Here is a 23,878-nt window from a genome sequence, read left to right as displayed (position 1 = left end):
GAGGTACATACATCACAGTGACCAGCAATGCATTTAAGAGTTAAGACTTCAATTTGCAATAATCACTATAATTATTTGAATGGATTTCTTCCAATCTTTAGTTGAAAATGCATATTAGGGCTTGAAAAGGGCGCAATGTCTGCAACACTGCTTTACAGATGTTTCCCTCTGTTAAAACCATCAGAAAAAAAAGTACTACATAAGTTTGCCCACATCCTTGGCTACCATGCTTCAGGCCTGAACCAAAGGAAACACTGAAGATAAATGAGTGCTTCATTCTGGTCAAATCCTTGGCCACTGTCCAGTCAGATAGCAAAACTTAAGTAAAGCACCTCTCTTCTAGGAGCTGAATTCTGATCATCAGTTAATTTCACCTGGGCCTCTGAAAAAACTAGCAAGTGGAAATGACTTTCCAACTCTACTCCAAAAGCCTTCATATTCCATTATACCAGCCTTCTAGCAAGTTCTTGTCAAAAGCATGTATGTTCTAGAATCACATTATACGTCTGGATAGTGAATCCACACATACGCAAACATAATCTAAGTAAAAGCCAAATTATGACACTGTTGGTCATACTGATGAGCATTTTGCTTCACAGCAATCGACCTCATTACAGTAAGATTATATTTAACCAAATAAGGGAAAACATAGTCCTAGCTCCAAACATCAACCAAAATTCAATCATAGAAGAGTAACAAAACTGAATGTTAGGAAGGAAATGAGTTTGAACACAATCTGTCCCAATCTTTTGTGATGGCTACCAAATTATCACCCCCAAGCCATTTAGTGCAATTGTAAACTTAGGTGTTCATAAAACTTCTATTGAAAGATAAATGCATACACCGAGTATAACTCATTAGCCTCTATGTGAACACCCCTACACATGCACAGTCAGCTTTCTGAAGTTTTCCTTTTCCTTTGTTTGTTAACAAAATACTCAAGTCCAAATAATTGTGTTACCAGAAGATACTTAAATTTGAAAACTCCCAGTAAAAAAACATTTTCTTTTCCATTTTTACAGCTAATGGAATGACTTTGCTGCATTGGTAACTTCTGAAGGTGAGGAAGATATCCTAATGTTTCATTTTTTAATATAAAACTTTATATATAGTAATAAAATACTTAACATATATATAAACTACAATATATTGTATTTTCTTGCATTGTGTTGTATTATATCGTATTATATTATAGTAACTCTATTATCTTTGGTTTATATTAAATAGTTAAATCCAGATAAATTATTCACTTTTCTAAGAAAGAGTTTAAGAGTTATTTAACATAATTTGTGTTTTTTACATGCTTAATAAACATGAAGTCCATAAATGCCAAAAGATTAATTAGCAAATACTTTGTGTTTGCTGCTGTTGCATCATCAGCTTTGTGTTTTGCTTTCACAAGTAGGCTTTTCATCTTCATCTCTGTCACAGAAGGGAGCAGAAGTGGTACCACTATGCAGAATAAGGACAGCTGAGGTGGCAATACTGTTCCTGATGAGGACTTTTTCCTTTGTCCAAAGAGAAACTTTAGTTTGCCTTGGAACTGCATTGTCTGGTATGCAAAAGAAAAAAAAAAAAAATATATATGTTAAGCATTTAGTGTATAAACACTTAAAATGCTAATACAACCTATGGACCGTGTTATTTAACACCAAAACAAGTTTTGAATCAGAGATTAAAACTAGGAATTTCATTATCTTCGTATAATTTAAACCATGCCACCTCAGAGATTGATTTTTCCTCTCTCTCCTGTGCACTCAAAGCAGAAGTTCTGTGTTACCCTCTGTTCACCAAGACGGGCAGTGTACAGTGCTGCAAACACCTTTATCTGCTGTACCTCACTGAGGCTGGAACCATTATTTTTCCATACTCTGTTCTCTCCAGTGAGATGGTTTCTTAGTTTTTTTCCTCTTGCTCTATACTTTCTCTGGACTGGCACAAGCCAAGGACTGTGCAGACAGATGCCAAGAGAAAAGGTAAGCTCAAGATAGCCAGATACAAAGTACATAGCTTGAAAGGAACATCCATCCCTGCCTCAAGTATCTTTATAATCAGAAGGCAGAGATTAAGCTAACAGCAAGCTGCTGCCCCTCAGTGAAAAAATTACCTACCAATAAATGACCCTTTTGCCCTTTTGACTTAGACATTTTCTAGAGCTACAAGATTAAATGTAGGGATGTAGAAATGTAGAAATGACTAACTAATATGGCTGTTAAGACCCATAGTTTCCCAGCAATGAGCATTTGAGAGAGAAGTTGTATATCTGTCTCATGCTAATCCTCTCATTTTCTTCGCACATGCCGTAGTTTCCCTTAAGTAGAAACACCATTGGTCTTTACTAAGCAAACGGAGAAGTGATTTCTAGAAAGGAGCATGAGAGAGACTTTCTTATTCTTGGGTTTATTATTAAAGGACTCTTTTAGAAAGGGGAAAATGGATCATTATTTTTCCTGTTCCTTAAAGCAAATGCTTTGAGCTTTAATGTTAATTGTTGAAATTCAGATTTGCCACTCTTGTGCTGTACCCAGGAAAAACTGAGGACAGATACTGTCTAAAAGAACTTACAACATAAAAGTTTCTAGATTTTTTCAGTTTCAAATATTACAACCTTTTTTTTCTCCTATCTTCTTTACGCATATTAATAATTATCTTCAGGTGTTTCTTGTTAGTGCACAGCAAAGAAAAATGTATCCTGACCATGGCTCTCTACAGTATTTATGTTCAATATTTATGTTGAAGAATTTTTCATATAAGTCATTAAAATCTTGTACGTCATGACTACAGTCATCTGAGTGGAATTATACTTACAAGGAATCCAGAAGTACTGTCCAACAAGCAGCGAACTCGACAGATGAAACAGCGAGTTAAGAAGGAAGAATAATCTGTTGTCATGCTGTCATTCTCTTGTGCTTTAAACAATTTACTGAGAATATATTCTTCTCCTAGGACCAACAGTGAAGGCAACACAGATCAGATCACACTAAGAAATAATGAAAATGTTCTGTAGCCAATTGAAGAGGCTGTTACAGAAATTGCTAAAAATTGCTTTATGGATGGGCAAATATTAAATTGTAACATGTATAGATACATCTGCACATGTCCTACCAAAAATAAAATAAAAGCTCTACAATGGAGTTCAGGTGAGTTTCTCCAGAAACTTTGACTTTATTTCCTGAGTTTTTGTAATTTTTAATGATGTGAAGTGGGGTAGCAGATGTTGCTGGTTTTGAGATCAGAGATCACAGAAAACGCATTAGAAAAAGGAACAAAGTAAGGAAAAATGCTAATGCAAAATGAAAAAACAAAACAAAAAAATGGACAGTGGCTGATTAGCTAATGCTCAGCTGTTGCCTCCTTGATTTTTAATGAAGCGTTTTCCACTTTTGAACTGTAAGTGCTCAGCTTTTGAAATACTTCTCAAAAGACACAAGTATTTATAATAAAATATGAACTCAAGAACTGAAATTCTCCATGATATAGATTAGGACAAAAATTCCAAATATTTGTAAATGTTATAGTTTGAAATATTAGTGCATGTTGTTTAGCTTGTTTTCTGTGTACTTCCTACAAAATTTTGCCAAGTTCCTCAGATATATGTAAGTCTCTTTTAAAACATAGAAACTGTTTTACAAGAAATGCAAGTTTCATGACTGCGTTCCTGCAGACTTCTTAAAAGTTGCTGAAGGATTTCTTACAAGTTTCTCCTCACCCAGCTGGTGACTGTGATTCCCAAATTATTTCCTCAATTACTTCCTCAGTAAATGAAATGCATACATTTTGCTGGTATCAATAATTCTTTATAAAGTTAACAATTTCAACCTGATTATATGTTCTGTAGTTGTGATTTCAGCTTAATGCCTCATGTAGAACAAATCTTGAGCACGGGTATCCAACTGGCATTCCTAGGGAAATACAGCCTCAGAAGAAAAAGTGCATTGCTAAACTTACTTGTTCTTCAGAAGACTCCTGTCTACATAATTTTGCATGGGAAATCAAATGGCAGAAAGTGGTGCTGCCACTGTGGTTCTGTTCATAAACATTTTGCATGGGATTTTTTTGCATTAATGAGAGGAATACTCATGTCCTGATCAGTGTCAACAACAGATTGGTAGGATGAAGACTGATGCTGTTCATTCTGCGTGCGAAGAATATATGTAATTACTCAGAGAAACATAAAGAAAACAACTTAGTGGCCTCAATGGCACACACTACCTTATAAATGCCAAGGATCACGAAGAAATGTCATCTATGAGACAATGACATAAATAAATGCCCCTATGTAGCTTTCTGGTGAAGAATCTGACTTGACATAGCGTAGGCATGGGCACAGATGGAATGCACTTCTATCTCTCTACAGTGGTGCCTGTGTTTCCAACCAACATAGACAATCCCACCTGTTTCTGTTGGTAGTTGCTGTCCAGACAACATCTGGGGAGGATTCATGGCCCAGTGCAGTTGTCTACAGAAATCCTGGCGATCATCCACGTGAATGTAATCATATATGTTTTGGTGCATTACATCAGTCTGAAACGATTACAACAAGGAATGCTTAATTAGTAAGTGTAGGGGGGCAGATGCTTATCTTTAGATTGATACTTTCCTTAAAATAAAGGCTGTGTAGGATACTTTCAGAGCAGATTGAGTGAGGAAAGTTATTTCAGAGGCCCCTATTTTTAAACGTCTGCTTTTTCCCTTCACATCCTAAGGTGATTCTTTCTGTTCTTAACTCTTTTGTACATATGCAAATGTGAGCCATGAAAACATCCAACTGGCAACTGATGACTAGTGGCAACCCCCAGGGATTAATGCTGGGACAAACCCTGTTTAATGTCTTGACTAAGGAATCATGGGATAGAGTGCACTCTCAGCAGGTTTGCAGAGGGTTCCAGCTGGGGAGAGCAGAACAGCTCCTTGATGGACTGTAAAAATGGGTGGACAGGAACCTCAGGAAGTTCAACAAAGGCAAAGTTCTCTCTTAATTTTGGGTATCCCAGGAAAAAAAAGATATTAGCATATTGAAATGAGCCCAGGAGAGTGCTACCAAGACACTTAAGAGGGCTAGAGCACATGATGTATCAGGAGAGAAGAACAGGGTTTGTTCAGCCTTCAGAAGAGAAAACCTCGGGAAGAACTTACTGCTGTCTACATCAACCAAACAAGCAGATGAAGAGATGACCAAGCCTGATTCTTCTCATAAGAGCAAAGTGGGAAGACAAGAAGCAATAGACACAAGTTACAACATGGGAAACTGGGACTTAATAATAAGAGGAAAAAAAAATTACGGTCAGCATGGATGGTTAAACACTGGAACACATCTTCCAGAGGGGTCATAGAAACTCAGAGCTTGACTAGATGAGTCCAGGACCAACATGCTCTAGCTGGATGTGCTTTGAGCAGGATGTTGCATTAGATGACATCCAGAGGCCCTTTCCAACTACATGGTTCTGTTATTCTGTGACTTTACAATATATTTATGACTCACAGACAACCAGCCTAGAAAAACAGCATCTTATACTGAAATTGAAAGGAAACTTTTAGCTAAATCTACCTTTTATAATGGATCATGTTTCTATTAACAAAAGCTTTACAAAGGGAATATCATGGCAAGAAATAAATCTTCACCTGTCTGATCACAAAAAAAAAAAAATTGAAATGGCATAGTAAAATAACTGAATTTCAGTTATAGTATATGTCTAATCAGCAGTAGAAGGATAAGGTAGATAAGGTAGCAACATACAGTGCTGCGTTTTAGAAAGCCAGCTAGCAGAAGGGGCAACAAGAAAGTCAATACAATGACAGTGACTAAGTATTCTAAAACTTGTCAATATATTTACCTGATGAAACCCTAGATAGTCCACAATTGTAGATGACGCATAAAATATCATTCCATCTGCACTCACCACCAACGCAAACCCATTCAGTGACTGAAAAAGGAAAATAAAATAATTAAAAAGATAATCAGAAAATGAAGAATAAAATTGGTATAAATGTAATAATTTTAAGAATATTCTAGATATGAAAAAATCACTCTGCAAAAAGTTTGACACCATAAAGGCCTTTTTTTCCTACCATGAAAAATTAATAACAACCTGGAACCTGATTTTTTTCCTTTAAAATGTTAAGATAGGTAATTACAGTATAACTACCATATTGCATTACTAGTTTATTGTCTAATTAATTATCTGCACAATTATATTTTGTCATTATTTATCAAATTAAAAGTTTAATAGAAAGTCAACTACCTTGTTTTTCCTTTTAATTTAAACTTTCATATTCCATAGTAATTGCTTTGAATATATAGGCATTGAAAATAATAATCTCCTATATAAAAATTAAATACATGTGCTGTTGTAGCTATGAGTTTAAAATTGGATCTGTATTTTAAAGTATGACTATTTTCTTAAGCTCTTATTAAAAAAACACGTAACATAATTGCATAAATGCAATGAATATAAAAAATAAGCCATAAGTACTTCTTTTATAGAACAATATTTAATCTAGAAAAGAGTTAAATAATTCTTATAGACTTGGTGATGCAAGGAAAACAATCAGAGAAATCCAAAAATAAAAGTAAGGTATAAATGAAATACATGATATAAACAGTAAGATCGTGTTGCATACAAACTGAGAATTTTGCCTCTTCCCTTGATAAAGGTTTAGTAAAATCTTTGCTCCAACAGGTTGCATTCCAAAGTAGTTTAGATCCTGTCATGTGATGTTTTTGGGGTCTTTTGACATTACAGTTCAAATAGCTGTTGCTGAAATAGTGCGAAATTATTACTATCCCTGCTTCACCTTACTCTCAATTTACTAATGTGTCTATTAATCCTGAGTTAATCCTAAAGCACAAGGAGAACGGATTTTCAGTTGTTCAGTAACCAGATACACTGACATATTTTTGTGAGTTTAGTTCTCTTTTCAGTTCCTAAATAAGGACCAGATTTCCAAGACTGCTTGAAGGCTGTTCCCACTGTGACAATGCTGGGCAGATTTTCAAGAGTTCAATGCACAATAGACTGACCTCCTCAGAAGGTTTGGCCCCAACCATAAATATGGAGCACCTTTGGAAACGTGGCCCCATGGGACCACACTTGGCCAGAGGCTCTCTGCCTTAAAGAACCTGCGAAAAGATGACTGGAGAAATGAAGTGGAGAGCCTGCAATGGCTCACCTACATTTGGAAAGACCTGTAGCAGCAAGTGATTCAATCAAGTCAATGCGAACCATAAGTCATTGCTAAGAATAGTCAAGGGCAAATCTTGTTTTGTTCCAGGTCAACTCCATAAATACAAAGCCTTTCCAGAATAAGTGTTATCTCTGCCTAGCTGGGCTTGTGTTGAATACTAGTTATCCTTGTCAACTCTTCAAGCACAAGCAGCTGCTCAACTGGTGCTATTTTCTGCTCTAAATAAGGCCCAAATTTGTCCCAGCACCTCACCAACCAGAAGATGATGTGTCAAGATTTCTGCATCTTCACATCTGTGCCTTTCACCGTACTGAGAGGAACCTCTATAGATGGTATCTGTCATACACATTTCCAATGTGAAATGGAGACAAGAAGCCATTTCTGGCATCTTGTCTCTTTGGACTCATCTTCACAGCAATGAAACCATCAGTGATGTGATACTAGGAATTTTATTACATTTTGAACATCTGGCAGGCCTTTTAATTTGGATAGACTAAAAATTTCCACAAAGATAACCATAGGACATTTAAGGGAGCTCCTTTATGTCTGTGGTTGTTACCATGCATATTCCAAAAGACCTCCAGTCCTGCCCATGAAGCCGGGGCAGGTAGAAATTAAAAGCATTAAAGAAATGAAAGAAATGTTCTTCATTAAAAAGAAGTTCTTAAGCTACGCAAACTAATGCACCAAGCCTTACCTGGAAAGGCTTAAACAATGGCCACAAGATCCAAATATAATTAAAGAATCTCCTAGGTTTCAGCCCCTGTAGGAAATAGCACTGGAACATGTGCCTTTGTCAAAGATTGCTTGGATGAATCAAGAAATAAATTCCCCTACTCAAAAATTAATCTTCTTCAACATATTGGTACATACTCTTTAGGCCTAGACACCTAGCCTAAGACATAAGTATCTACCTTTAAAACATAAAATTTGCTCCCCCACAGCGGAAGACAGGAAGGTTTTTCTTTTCACAAGTTTTTCTTTCACAGAGCCCGAGTCAGGACTAGATGCAGCAGTTTGTAAAAACTGGAAAGGGACCATGTGGATTTCTAAGGGTTCAGATCAGTGCACTGGCAATTAGATCTGTGAGGTTGGAGGAGGTATTAAGGAAGGGGTGGGAGGAGCAAGAGGAAAGAAGAAGAGGAGGAAAAGTTCAAGGAGCCATGTGTTGAGGTTAAGCCAGAAACAAATACGGATTTGAAGAGAGTTACAAACTTCCTCTGCTTTGTTTTTGGTTTGTTCTCAAAATCCTGGTGTCCTCTCCTGAGTTTAGATCTCTTAACTAAGCATCGCCTGGTTTTCATGACCCCAAATGCAGACATCTGATGCTCTGCCCCGCAAGTAGGAAAAGCAATACCCACTTTGGTGCAAAAACAACTTTTATGGAGCCACATGAGTCTATTGAGGATTAACACAAATTCCAAGTGTTTAACCTCATTTTAGTTGGGAAACCTGCTGCTTCAACCCCATTAAAAAGAGACAAACCGGTCGTAAAGCAAAATTTCATAACCAGTGAGTCTCACTCATGGCTGCAAATTCTCCTGTTTTCTCAATATTACACCGAACCATAGTTCAGTGTGAAAACAGACATCTGTAGCATAGAGGACTTTGAATAGAGTCAGAGTGGGCTGGGATTTATATTTTTCTTATCTATTTGCCACAGGCAGGGATAAAGAGGAGGGTATTTGCTAGTACAGGTCTGGAACCCCTAAGTGGGTAATGGTGATTGCAAATTAGTAGGAAAATAACTCTTCCAGCTTCTCAGATGAATCTCTCAGGTACCAAATATCAACTCCATACTGAAGCCCTTTATAGTAACACTGCACTGAGATTTTTCCATTTTGCAGGCCAGAAGCCTAGTGACTGAGTGGAAAAGAGAGACAACTTCAGTCCATGAGAATGAGCAAAAGTATTTCCATTTTTCTGTTCAAAATTACCAGGTGTGACATTAAAAGGGACAACAAAGTATATAGCTCCACTTATAATTTTTAAATGTCTTCAGTTATTGAAATAAAATTGTCAGCAATAGCTTTCTCTCATTCCCAGTGAACGGGAGGCTTCAGTGGTGTGCTGTGTCAGAATCACAGCAGCCATCTGCCTGGGTAATTGATAACCTGGGGAGAGGAAAAGGGGAACAGGATGCGGACCAGCCTCATCCCATGTGCAGTTCACGCTCCCTAACGTAAGACGGTGTTCACCCAAAACACTGAGGGGACAGCACAGAGAAGTAAAGGCAGCTCTCTTCATTTCACTTTAATCCTTTCAGTAGAAATAATGGAAAGCCTAAACAGGGCTCTTTTATTTGGAGGATGAAATAACCAAACTCCACAACTCAAAGTTAATGGTATTTGCATTGTGTACAACTAGCATGTTTTAATCAGTAAAGTCCACTTGCATCCGAAAATTTTTAGCACTATTGCATATTTTTCAAATGCACAGAGGGTCACTTGTACACATAAAAAAAACACACATGCAAAAATATATGGACCTTAAAACTTTTATAACAACTCACTTCAAATCTGCAAAAAATACATGGTTTTAAACTGCCATTTGGTAAACCATATGGATTCAATGACAGATGGAATTTCTAATCCAGGATAATAGCTGAAACATGTGAGACAGACTTAAGTATGTATTGTGAACATTTGTTTGTTTGTATTTGGCTTTTTAAAAACACTTACATGAGTTTTCTACATTGTACTTAAAAAATGAAATCATGTGGGAGTTTTTTCCCAAATGAAAAAAAAAAGAAGAGCTTGGCACCAGGCAGGGGCTTGTGTTCTTTTGAAAAAACATGTACATCCAATTATATACTCACGAAAAGCTGCACCTGCTACTGAAACAAAAAAACAATTAATCTGTCAGTTCAAAGAAAGTATGATATTATTCTGGTGCCCACAGTAGCTGTGAGATTAAATTTATCAGTTCCTTCCATTAAGAAGCTTTTGAAACATTATTAGTCAAGAGGTTCTCTTTGGGAATGAAGGCAAATATTTTGAGGAAGATAGGACTTCCTTTGGCAAGATCCTTTATATATCCTGATTTTTTTTCCTGGTCTCATAGCAGAAAATCAGCCAGAAAAGACTTCAAAGATATTTTGGTCAAGGTCATGGCATAGTAAAAATAAGGAGGAGGGGAAAAAAAAAAAGAGAGAGAACAAGTTCCAATCCACATTTCTCTTATTACTCTTCCTTGAAATAAAGGAAAATTCACTAGCATTAGGTCTCCAGAGACCATGTTACTATGGCTACTAAAGTACAACAGTCAAGGCCTGCAGCCATGCCTTGCTTTGAACAGATTTTCAAGTCACGCAACTTGGGTACTATATTTCCAGGGTCAGTTGGCTCACAGTTTATATGGAACAGCTTCATTTAATAGTGGATTGCTGGATTTTTGCATCCTATGTGGGATGGGGCAATTTTCTGGTGATCTAAATCTATTTAAAAACTCTCGAAATTAGATACTCTTTCTTGTCTTATGAATATTAGAAGGGAAATGCAGACAGTTAATGTGTCTTCTGTCTTCAACTGTATTGTTTAGAGAATCAGTATTTCTTTCCAGTGGTGTTTTTAGGACTCATAATTGCCCTTCTCAAAATCCCTCTGGAATCCCTGAGGTTCTCTTTATAAACGAAAAAAAAAAATAAAAAATTAACTCTTACAGAACCCTGAAATAAAATCCTACATGAAAGACTATTCAGAAGCACCATATCTGGTGACATCAGAATATGGCCTTTGCTCAACAAGTACAGTATCTCTTAGCCCTCTGGACTCTCATGTATTTCTCTGGTTTCTACAAAGCAACTTCAAAAGGAATATTTCTATGAGTAAGGAGTAAGGGGAGTGGCAGAATTGTTTTAGCATTCAGTTTTGATCAAGGGCTTGTGTGTACTGCTTAGTTTTCAGGCAAAAGAAACAAAACAGAAGACAAATTTCCATCATTTGAGCCAGGGAAGGAAGTACAGGCTGAAGTCTACAGACGTGGGTTTATAAGGGAAGCCTTTCATAGAGAAAGTGCTCAATCTGATAAACTGGTTTTCATGGACAGCAGAAATGTTTATTTTCAAATACAAAGAAATAGGTACATATGATCATTATGCCCCTTTGACTCCTCCTGGCAGCACAGATAAAACAAAGTTCATGTTCCTACCTGTCTCCTTGACCCTGAATATCACTTGAGGCTTCTTTCTGTATGGATATTCAGCAACTAGTGCTGCACTACCAAGAGCAATAAGATCGTTCACAGTGCCAGATAGATTTGAGCCCTGGCCCTCCCATTTACTGTCAGAGGGAACAGCTGTGCCATCTGAAAGGCACAAATGATTGTGAATCATTCAGCTGGTGAAATTTCTCATTATTCCATTTCTCAGTATCTCATCACTTCCACCGAGGAATTAGGGAAACCTTGGAGATACTTGTTTATATATGTGTCTTCAGTCTAACAAGGGAGCTGGAACACTGCGGCTCGTCAAGAGGCAGCAGACAAAACTGGCTTCCTGGAAATCAGTTAGGAAAATGTAAGTCATTGGACTCCGGTAATTGTGAGCTATAAACTTTCAAGAAAACATAGTAGTTCCCTGGAGGGTGAGATTGCAGTGTGTGCACACATGTAAACACATTTTAAACCATGGTGATGTTTTTTATATGCTTGATACGTAATAAGTATTGGATACAACCAAGAACAACTTTGCCTTTGAAGTTGTTTTGAAAGCATGATGCAAAATTGTAAATGCAGTTTTTCTTCCATTATACTTTCCTTCCAAGCTAAGCTTTTGTAACAAAGCTTGCTTAGTCTTTGTCAAGTCCTTGGGATAAGGCCTTTCTCCGTTACCATATGCATGAACTGCTGGCCCCCAATGAGTCCGGCGCCTCGAAACCAATTACTCTGCCCAAGGTGGGTTGAAAAACACGAGCCGAAGCATTGATTGACTTTGTATGTGCAGAAAGTTGATGTGGAGCATACTAGAAAGAGATGCATGCCAATTAAATCTCTTTTTTTCACAAAATGGGAATGAGAATACAGACCATGCTTCCACAGCAGAGCAGTACTAATGACTAATAAATAGCTTACAGGTTTTGTCGCTGCAAAAATGAATTCATGCATGACACCAAACACCTCAGTACAAATTTGTTATAGGACATGTTTCTTTAGAATAAAATATAATAACGAAAAATGCTTTCTGTTGATGGTAAGGTTTGGTGGATTTTTTCATGTCTAATTGTAAAAATTTCATGATCCTTTTCTTTACATTGTCATATAGGATTTCATATGGGAAGCAAAAATATGAATACTACTTTAAGTTAATGGGCAGTATACAAGTACTGGAGACTATTTATAATAATCTAAAGAAGAATTATATTTAAATTATTGATTCTAAAATTGTTGGGAAAAATCACAATTTATTTATTAATACATAGATACACATATTATGATTACAAGATATGTTATGAGTACTTGGATGACTAACATGCCATTTACCTTAGTAATTATCATGAAAGAATACTAAATTATGACATAATCTTTTATATCTTTTCCTTAAGTCTCCTTATTAATCATGATGTTGAATTTAAAATTGTGCTCTACTAGTAATGGAACCCTCCTGTCAATGCTCTTTCTCACAGGACTACACTTAGAAATAGAAACAGTCTTTATATTGATTTATGCAGTTTCTCATTTCACTTCCTCAAAAGCAGATGTTGTATTCACAGATGGAAGCAAAGCTGGGGCAATATCATAGCAAGTTCAGCTCTTCATTTTTTCTGAGTTCTGCAGCTGCTCTGAGCTTTTCAATATTCTCTTCAACAATTTCAATATAGAAAATGTAAGCCTGATTAAGTCCATTTGAGAAGACTCAAAATGAAACATTAATTGCTCACTACTCTGCATGTGTAATAACAAATTTAGTTAGGTAGACTTTGCAATAACAAATGTAGTAAGATTAACCATTATATTTCACAGAAATAACTTACTGAGAAGAATCTCAAGTAATATTTATCCAACATTTTGGACAATTAAACATATGTAAATACCAAATGTCTGTATTTTTTTTCAGTGTTATTTACATGTAAGTGCATCAAGTCCTGAAGAGAAGCCGTCATAATATTCCATCCACAGCTGACTCTTATTTGTACTTACAAACTGTTAATGAGCACAAATGGCAGACATCTCTTTCTATAAGGAATCAAAACCTAAAAGAGACAATGTTGCAGCCTATATACTGTAAACAGAATGTGATGCCCTAATTTCAGAGCGATATTTTTCTGTGTATTTAGCACTATAAATCACATTTTGTAACACAAAACTATTTTAAAGGGTGGGGAGAAGATCAAAATAATCCATATTTCTCATTCTGTTTGATAATACACGCTAAACCAGCTTTTTTAAACACCATTTCAGGTCCGTAGAATTTTCAGGGAGTGTGGCCTTCCTGAATTTGACTCTGGGAACTGTTTTACTGTTTCACTTATCTCTTATGCATGTATTATATCCTCTAAGTATCCTGTATCAAACACACTCTGTCCCATACTGACAGCAGGGTTGAATTCTGCTATTAAAGGAGGAGTGGGAAAGATGCAGAACAATTTGGTGAAAATACCTGCTTGTTGGTCCCCATCAGCTTTTGCAGCTAGGAATTCCTGGAAGAACTGCAGTTACAACAGGACACAAAAACTATATAATTTCTCTTTTTTCTACTTATAAAATCTCAGGAACTGTTAAAATCGGAATAATGGTGATTTCTCTTGATGTTCTTGAAACAGGAACAGAACTATTTGAAGGGTGCCTATCTGTCTTCCTGTCTCCAAATCAATACTGTATCCTTGCTTCTAATAGGAAAGAGTACATTTAATGGTCAGCATCATGCTTTCAATAGAAAGGGTTTTTTCAGTTCAAACCCATCAAATAATGTATTTAAGTTTTACTACCTACGGTAAACAAAAAGTAAAAGTGAAATATACTCAACATTTCTAGTAAAATACATGTTTTTCTTTTGAAACCTCCATACCCACAAAACAAAATCATCACAAGCTTGCGAAAATTATCAAGACTGCACACAGTATAGACTGGACCTGCTTTCTTGCTCATCACTCCACCTTACTGAGAAGACAGCAAGGCTGTAGCTCATCAGCTTTTCTAAGTTGAGAATAAGGAATATACCAGAAGCAATTCTCGTCTGTAAATACAGTTTAGGCAGCTCATTTATAATTTCACTTCAACCAGTTGAATGTTCATGCAAAAATTTTTATGAACTGAAGAGTGTGTTATGATTGCCTTTGTTACTTTAATGTGAGAAGTCAGTTCTAGTAGCAGACTAAGTCCCGGTGCATCTATATGGTGCAGTGCTCACATACAGATATCAAACCTATTAACTTGTGAGAACAGTTGTGAAGGATTAACTCTGAAGTCAGCGAGAGAAAAAAAAACTTACAGAGCTGAAACAGGAGAATATGTTTTGTTGAGGAGGAAGTTATGTGGCCACTGGACTACCTCCAAGAGGCACCGAAATAGCCTGAGCAGAAACAGAGGAAGTGGCTGTGAAAAGTGAGCTCGGGTGGAGTTGGCTGTGATGAGCAGTCTGGAGACAGCAGTAGTGCCCTGAAATTCAGATCCACATCTGTCTGGTCTGTGCCCAAATCTTATTGATTTTTTACCTTAATGCTGTGGAGGGACAGCTGCTCTGTTCACTGGTACAACTAAAATTTCTCGGCCAACCCTCCTTATATGACAGCAAGTTTGCCTCTATCCTGACAAATGGAGGACACCTTTCCTGATGCCAGTGCAAACCAGAGGATGCTGTCACTTCTTGCCACACGCTTGCACCAACTGCCTGCTCCCCCTGCTCTATCACACTAAAATAAGCTGCTTGTCCTGATTTTCCAATCCACTCCCAGCTTGCTCCCCTCTCAGTTATGATCTGTCATTTCATTGTGGAGAAGCTAAATACTAACTCTCATCAGCCCAACATGTCACATATAGAAGATTTGAAAAGAAGCACTTAATTGCTTTTACCCTTTTGCTAAAAGGCTTCACTCAAGCCTCTGCAAGAGTACCTGTTTTTCCTCTTCAAATCCCTCCTTAAAACTCTTGCAAAACTCCTGGCAAAGGTCAAGCTGCTCAGACACCATGCGTACTGGGAATCGTGGTTACCATTTTTTCATTATTTCCACACAGTATTGCCCGCAGAAATCCATCTTTTATCACTTGTCTCAAATTTAGGCTGAAAATCTGAAGGGAGAGGATAACATGATTTTATTTTGCTCTCTGCCTCTGTCAAGCTGGATGGTGCCACCTCCTGTACTTCAGAAACCCCAGCACTGTGGCAGCATCGTGACTGTTAGGGTCATAACAGTAACGCTAAGGACCGGAGGAGAGAGCAAATGGTATTTAGGGGTCGTGGTTTTTCTGTCCAGACTTGTTAGAGAAGGAAAAAAAAAAAAAAGAAGAAAGGAAAGAAAGGAATAAGCGAGAACATTAGTTATTTGTTTAAAGGGCAACAGAAAGGATGTTTTTTGCGCAGAGCTGTGGCCATGCCAAATTTCAAGTCTGGATTTTAGAAATATGCCTATTTGTAAAGAAAGAAAAAAGGGATCAAGGCCTCTGAAGTGTTCCTTTGTGTTTTGTCTGTGCCTGGCAAGAAAAAAGTGAATGTATGCATGTGATAAAAAGGCAATCCTAACCCCATTTTTTTTTTAATGGATAAATTCTCTGTAAGTCATACCAAGTGACTAATGTCAGCTTAAATTATGTCATCTGAATTACTGGGAGAAGGTTCGTGTTTGAAAATAAAGGAAAGCAAAAGGGTTGTTTTGGTAACTTTTAAAAGTTGTATTAACTGAAAAAAAATTTCACTAGGGCTATGAGCTTTTTGTAAGAATTTTTTCCTATTTTAATGGCCCCATTTAAAACCAGTAGATTAAAAAGTAAAGTACTGCATCATCATCTTACAGGATTTACTTTAGAAGGACTGCGCTAAACGAGTCAGCACCACTGGAATTCCAGACCAGAATAAACCAAAAAGTCTTTCTCTACCAGTTTTTGATTTCTGAAGTTCGTGCCTTGGTCATAGCCTGTATAATAACCATGCACTTTTGTTGGACTCCCAATTTTCCTTTTCAAGTTTAAATTAAAAAATAACAGGAAGAGTAAAATCTCTTTCTCTCAGACTGAAATTCAAACTGAAGTACCTTTTTCAACAGTACAATTTTATCCAGTACTGATTACATAAATCAGTTTGGAAGGAGGAAGTGGAATTACACTAACAAGTTCAAAAAAAATTACAGGAAACCAAGTGGGAAAAGGGTTTCCTATGTTATTTCCTTATGCAGAGTGAAGAACAGCACCAATAGGATGTTTTCTAATGTATCATTTTCCAACTCTGTAGGAATGAAACTTGAACTCTAGTTCAAGGTGTTAGTAGAGGCCACCAGGAGATACCTTTCAGTGCCAAAATGTGCACATACACATCTCTCTTCAAAGTAACTGCCAGAAAAATTATTATTTACACCCATTTTTAAGGTAACAACATGTTAAATAATATGCTTCAAACTTGCCTTATGTCAAATCCTGAATTATTTGCTTGCATAAGAAATCTGACTTTTATTGGTTTTGAAGACTTTGGGCTCTATTTGGTATTAAATCTGTCAAGAAAAAACCTCACCGAGTTCAGTAGGAGCTACTAAGCAAGAACCAAAATTTCCTACTCACAATAGTGACCTAACCTGTGATATGGAATTAAGAAATAATCTATAAAGGACTTGTCTGTGTGATAAAGTTCCTGTTTTATGTGATAAAGGCCCTAGACCTGACTATGCTATAGGTTTTTGTCAAAGCACAAATTCTGCTGGTTCGGTAGCTAGATAACCTGAATTGCCTCATTAGTCTTGTTACTTACAACTCAAATCAGCAAAATTCATCTGATAAGTGGTAGAACAAAAACATGCCTACAAAACATGGAAGCTGAGTTTGAAAAACCCAACTTTAGATGATTAAATAGCTAATGTAATGAGGCTAAGATTATTAATACCAGTGGAAAATTATAAGGGTTGCACCATCAAACCTAGTTTTCGTGGTTTCGAAGAGGTTTATTTATTTAATAAGTCAAAGACCATATGTCTGTGAATTTAATATGTTTAAGATATTTAAGATGCCAGACGCCTGACAGTCTTTGTCTAAAAATTTGAGTGAGTAAGTAAGTAGCAAGCCTCTCCAGGTCACTCTACAGAGCCTTCCTACCCTCGAGCAGGTCAAAACTCCCATCCAACTTCATGTTGTATCAAACTGACTAACAGTGCACTCAATCCCCTTATCCAGGTCATTGATAAAGATATTAAACAGAAGGTACAGTGTCACTGAATAAGAAATACCAGGATAGTCTGCTGAGTGGCATCTTCAATGCAGCCGTGAAGAAAAACATGAGACAAAACCACAGAAATATGATTCTTGTGCCCTGAAGCCTTAAGAGTAGAGGACTCATGGAAATCTGACCCTAAACTGTGCAAAAGTGTGGCTTGGAAGAGCCTGAAATCAACATGAATCTTCTTTGAAAGAGTCTGAAATGCCAGTGAGCATGGAAATGACAAAATAGGCCAGGTCTGGCATTAATCAGTTTTCATCAGAGAGAGGGGCATGATAGAACAATCTTACTCCACTAGCATCTGTTTGGGAGCTGCCTGGATTGTCCATATATCTTTATAATTTTTATGACATTTTGGTTATAAAGCACTATTTTCACACCAGAAAAGAATTATGTCCGTACATCTAGAGACAGAGATGCCATAAATCCCACACTGCAGCCTGCAGCATAAAAGACCAACAGACATAAGAAAGAAGGAAAGAAAGCCCATCAAGGCACCTCCATAGCAGCAAGGGTTGATACAGAAATTTGAACATCAATGATTCTTCCATAACAAGGAGAAAAACTGCAGGAGCAATTGTGAAATGGTCAGTAAAGACCAAGCAATAATTTCAGGAGGGTGTTGCTTAGTGTACAAGTGAAGCAAGAAACAGTATCAGTGATGAGGAAGAGCAGAGGCCTGGTCTTAAGACTGTGAGTATAGCAGTAAGGGGGAAGAGCAGGAGGTGGCCAACAGCCACGAGATGATTGTTGCAGTCAAGGCTATTGCCTAGATACCCACCAGTGATTCATTATTTTTCCAAGTCACAATTTTATTATGTTTCTCCACCCCATCACCCCATAAATTCTATCTGGATTTATTGGCTGCCAATACAACTTATTTTCTCGTTTTTCTGGTTACGGGTTTGGCCCAGTGTTTCTTAAGCATTCAGTAACAGGCTTCAGAAGCTGAATATGGCCCTTTTCTGCCCAAAGGCATGTGGCACAAGGGTTGCAAAACCACCTGTCTTGGAAAATAATTTGAAAGTGCAAAGTTAAAAATCATTACTGCAGTCAAACTGTTGGAATCTGAAGTCTCCAAGGACAGTAAATACTGTGAGAATGGGGTATACTAAAAAAAAATTAATAAAATTAGACTTTGATTCTTTGAGCTTTTTCTGCCCCTTCCCTCCAAAGGGAAACAAAGATGGCAAGAAAAGATTCTCTCATCCAGAAGAAATGACCTTAAAATACTGTAAGAAATTATTTGTTTAAATACCTGCTGTGCTTCACTAAAAAGTCTTTGATAAACTGGTATTATTGTTTATTCTGTTATTGCTGATGAAAGCTATTTGATTATAGCTGTAAAAAATCTCCATAAAATCATAAATAAAAAACACATGTTGTGGCAAAGGCCTTTAGAAATAAAAAACATTTTAAACATACTTTGAAGACAGCCTAATTCCATTGTTTTCTTTCAAGCTGAAAGGGGAAGTACTGTATTGTTCCAAGACTCAAGAGTCACAGATATATTATTTACCAGTAATTAGAGTTCTTGGTATTCCATATTTCTACCTATTCATGGAGCAGAGGGACCATACCCTCTAGGACATAAATAAAAGCTATTATCCCTGGTTTTCCATTAACATTGCACTCAGGAACAATATTATTCACACACATTTTAGTGATTCAGATTATTCTGGTTTGTATTATATAAAGCATCTAGGAGAGGTTGCACAGTGCAAGGTGGTGTCATGAGATGGAAAGTGACTTTCGACAGCTGAAAAATATCTTTTGAGTGCAAGTGAAGTGGTCAGATTCACAAGTCAATATACAAAGCACAGCAACCACTGTTTGCTTTTCCTTGGAAGGAATCACAAATGTGACTATTTAGTTAAAATCCCACAGTCCCTCACAACCAACATGGTGAATTTGGTTGAACAACTTAAAAACACACTTTTCTTTGTGTGCCGTAACCACTGAATTGTGACCTGACCCAAACTCAGTTCTCAGAGAACATTCCCAACAAGCCCTAAGGAAAACTCACCCTCTTATTCTAGGTCAGACATTCCCATAAATGAAGCTGGCAAGTACATTCATATTAACATGCACTTAATCAACCAGTTAATGATCCACATTAAGTATGATCCAGGATAAAATATCTTCCCTATATTCAAAGAGAATATGACTCCTATATACTCTGCAGTAAGCCAACCATCAGCATATTCTGTATTAGATTCTTGTAACCCACCTGAAATTATGTGCAAGTGTTCTCTCCATGTACTCACAGAAGTAGGGCTACTGTTTGAAGATCTCTAATGATTATAGCTTGTAGGCATGTAATATACATCCAACAAAGCATAGACTAAATATAGGAGACCCTCATTAAAAATTATATACTCACCATATTTATTTTTTATTGTATGCCCTTTACTCCCTATTCATTAGAGAATGCAAAATAATACCTGATAGCCAAACATCTTGTTTTGGCACTAGTACTAACTAATCAGATACTTGTGTCACTTGCTTTGGAATACAAAATTAAAATCTTCTAAAGTATTAAGAGGAAGGAAAGCAGGATGCCAGTTTCCATTCCACAGACTTGAATGACTTATGGTATTGAATCTCATGATAGAATGTATTTTTAATTCAACAGTTCAGCGATTATTTGCTGGAGGCTACTATTTAATTTACATTTACATATATCTCAGAGCTGTCTTTAAAACATAATTTTTATACCATGAATATTATCCTCTCCAAAACAACTATACATATGTAGTCTTAATCACATAGGAATTTCCAAGGACCTTAGTGTATAAGAGGCATTATTACATCATGTGTTTGAAATGCAGATGTATCTGGGATGGACCGCTGTGCTCTAGCTGGTTCAGTAGTTCACAGCAGTATTAATTCTTCCTTCAGATAAATGGATCCAATTCTCAGTAACAGTATGGCTCCTTTATGCTGCTTTGCCAATATAAAGTAGTCCTAAGGGGGATAAAAATACTCAGAAGGAATAACTTTTGTGCACACGGTGTGTGTGCAGAGCACAGAATTGAGGAAATAGGATAAACTAAAATATCCTAGAATATTCTCAACTCAGATCAGAATCCAGGAAAGTTCATGTTGACATCCTCAAAATATTGGCCAAGTAAAATAAACCTAAAAGTGAAAAAGAACTGTGAACTGACCTACAGGAGTTCACTGGCAATGTCGAGGACATAAAGGTGCGAGGTGCAATTGCCCAAATGGAGACTGCCCATGATTGTCAAAACTGCCAGTTTTGCTCTTGCAAGAAGCACTCACAAGTGTGATTCTAGAAAGACTCACACCAAGACTGACCAAAAGTTGCCACAAATAATCAGCCCGAATATATCATCAAACTGAATAAATTATAGCCAGAAAAAACAGCATTTTTTCACTCACTTCTAGTAGAAGTCCACCTTCTTGTACAGCAGTCTTGTTAGATATATTGTCTTCTTTTATTGTTTGGCCAACTTGCTTCTTAAAGTGCTTTTCTTGAATGGCTGTTGGAAAGAGTTATTATCAATTTAGAAATCATAGTGATTAGGGCCACTAGACTAAAATTCTTATTTAGGCACTTAACATGCATTGATTTAATTAGGAGTTACTGTCTTTGTGGTCTGGATCTCAGTTACTGACAACTTTCTTTTGCTGTGTGAGAGAGATACATATTTTGCAGTCCAGATGCTTTTTATATGAAATATCTATCACATTTTTTATTGAACATATTTTTTCCATTAGTCTACTCTACATAAAGCAACAACCAAAACCCACAGGAAAGAAACAAAAGAAAGTTAGCAAGTTGTTTTGTTTATAAAAATATGTATTATGACAATATAGAAAAATGTCTATATAGCTCAAAAGACAAGGGACTGAAATAACTTTCTTATTTTCAATGCTGACCTTCTTGACATCAGTTGGTTTTCAGTCTTGCTTTACTCTACTCACTTCTACAAGTTCCAGCCTAACTGTAAGATTCAAGAGAATGTTCTTAAACTGTTTCATTTTTACACAGAGGTTTAAAGTTTGTTTTTAGCAGGTCATTTATGCCATGAAATTCGTAAAAAGCTCTCACTACAGATTAAAATTCCATATGTTTTTCCTAATAATCATGAAAGCTTTCACGGGATACTAAACTAGTGAATTCTCTTGCTACACATTGCTTGATCTAATATATATTTGAATACTCCAAGTCTTCCTATCTAGATAACCTACAGAAAAATCCCGGAAATACAATCTCATTTCTGGAGATAATGAAAGAATTTCTGAGAAGGCTGACATCACTTAGTAATTTGTCTTCTGCATCATCTAAGGAGTATGACAGGAACCTCTCTTTATCATTTGGTCAGTAAAAATTAAGTCAGCTTCACTGTCCCACTCCAGAGTTGGGTCATACAAATACCCTGGTAACAAACAGAGATTCAGTTTTCTATTTGTTTTCCTTTTCACAGAGAGAATGAGAGGAGAGCATACTGGTGAGATTATCTGGGACATTTGATTTACATTTTCCCTTCCAGCTAAAGGGAAGCTGGAATAGCCACAGCCAGAGACGTTTAATAAACAAAAAAAAAAAAAAGGTTTGGGATGGGAAGAAATAGTTTATACCAAATCAGAATAAGAAAAGGAGACAGATAACAAGCCTCTAATGCCCCTGAGCCTGTGCAAAAGCCCATTATCAATTTAACAGCCTAGTGAGGGATTGTTGCAAGATACATCAGCATTTTACAACAGATGATGGCAATGCAAAGCAACACTGACTGAATATTCGTGATGTTCTTTAGCTTACATTGTAAATATTTGCTGAAAGTGATGTCAGTCATTACCCCAAGGCAATCATCTTGAACGTATAATTAGATGTAACAAATCCCTCTCCTGGGCATGGGAAAACACATAAGGAAAATCCCAAGCTGCCTAAAACAGACCCCTACCCATGTTTTCCAGCCAAAATAACTTTGTGATTTCAGACTTGTAAGCTAGGCTGCCGTGAACAGCATATACAGAATCTTAAATCTATATTTTCATTTGGTATACCTTTTAAACTAATTGGAAATGGTTGCTTTTTTTCTCCCCCTGATCAGCCAAGCTTTCTGCTACACCTGTCTATAAGAACACTCATAGAATCATAGTCTTATTTAGGTTAGAAAAGACCCTTAATGTCATCAAGTCCAACCATCAACTCAGCACTGCCAAGTCCACCACTAAACCATGTCCCTAAGTGCTACATCCACACATCTTTTAAATACCTTGTGACGACGATTTTTAAAAGCCCAACCCCTATTCCAATGGCCTCTTCCAGAGTTTCCCTCCTGAGAAAAGATGTTTTAGTAATTAATGACATGGTGATTTGAGGTCTTTGTGCAGGTTAAAGGATGAACAGGGAGGGCTGAGAGGAAACGAAGGTTTATTTCTTTGATGCACTCTTTTGGCGTTGTGAAAATTCCACCCGTTTGCACTGCATTGTTAGTGGAAACTATTATCTTACCCAGCTGAGCAGGCCAGAGCTCCCTGCCTGTTTGTTAGCCTTCAGGCTCATACAAACACAGCAGCAGAACACAAGAGATGTTTGTTCTGAAGCTTGTCTGGCTACTATAAATTCCATCTCCAAATGGAAAGTATTTTAATGTTATTTTGCCAGTTAGAGTTACCCATATGTTAGGCCACACACATCCGTTTCATAACATCCCCTACTCACTGGCCTGGACTGCAAGGAGACCCACTGCACCATCAAAGACAAATAACACCCTTTGCAACAAGAAGTGAATGTTCCTAGGGAGACGGAAAAGTTTGCTCCTTGCACCTGAGGCAACAGAGCTGTCACTCACTGCTCACTCTTATTCTGCCTCCTTGTGCTGGAAATGCTTGATTAATTCACCCGTGGCTGGGCTGATACTGCAGTGATAGCTCAGAAGAGATACTGCTGCTGGTGATAGCCTGTCACCTGGAGAAAGCAGGGCAAGACAGGCAGAAAACCACGCAGATCCCCGAAACGAGGAGGAGGAAGAAAAGCAAGACGTGACAGGCCAACGAGGGAAAGTTACAAGATGTTATCTGACTAGGCAGAAAAACAGCAAAAACAGAGCAGTCTAACAATACCCCTGTCACCACCAAGAATCAAGAGAGAGAACTGAAGGACAGTAAATATTGCTTATGACGAGTATCTTGATAGCAAAGGCCCTGATGCCAAGATAGCCATGATCAAGATTAGCCATCGCATAAAATTCTCTCTCTCTGGATCAACACTGAAGCCTATGATGATGAAAACAAATGAAAGATTGGAGCATGCAGGAATACTGTCTCTGGTAGGCAGGGAGGAGCAAATTGCAGAAAACTTAAAATTAA

The 23,878-nt window shown here is 37.1% G+C and overlaps 1 protein-coding gene across 1 annotated transcript in view; it reads right to left on the bottom strand.

Annotated features, from left to right (window-relative positions):
* AHRR (aryl hydrocarbon receptor repressor) overlaps positions 1 to 23,878 on the bottom strand; it is an 85,076-nt gene that overhangs the window by 5,142 nt on the left and 56,056 nt on the right. The window contains exons 4-8 of the mRNA XM_051812847.1: positions 20,942 to 21,042; positions 5,835 to 5,924; positions 4,395 to 4,524; positions 2,809 to 2,942; positions 1,353 to 1,552 (exon numbers count right to left, since the gene is read on the bottom strand). Of these exons, the coding sequence (XP_051668807.1) occupies positions 1,353 to 1,552; positions 2,809 to 2,942; positions 4,395 to 4,524; positions 5,835 to 5,924; positions 20,942 to 21,042 (655 nt within the window). The remainder of the gene's footprint in view (positions 1 to 1,352; positions 1,553 to 2,808; positions 2,943 to 4,394; positions 4,525 to 5,834; positions 5,925 to 20,941; positions 21,043 to 23,878) is intronic.

Source organism: Manacus candei, unplaced genomic scaffold (genome assembly GCF_025592945.1).
Source record: "Manacus candei isolate 608988 ecotype Guabito, Panama unplaced genomic scaffold, ASM2559294v1 h1tg000088l, whole genome shotgun sequence".
Taxonomy (NCBI): domain Eukaryota; kingdom Metazoa; phylum Chordata; class Aves; order Passeriformes; family Pipridae; genus Manacus; species Manacus candei.
The sequence above is the reverse complement of the archived record's forward strand: the minus strand, read 5'-3'. Positions and strand labels throughout refer to the sequence as shown.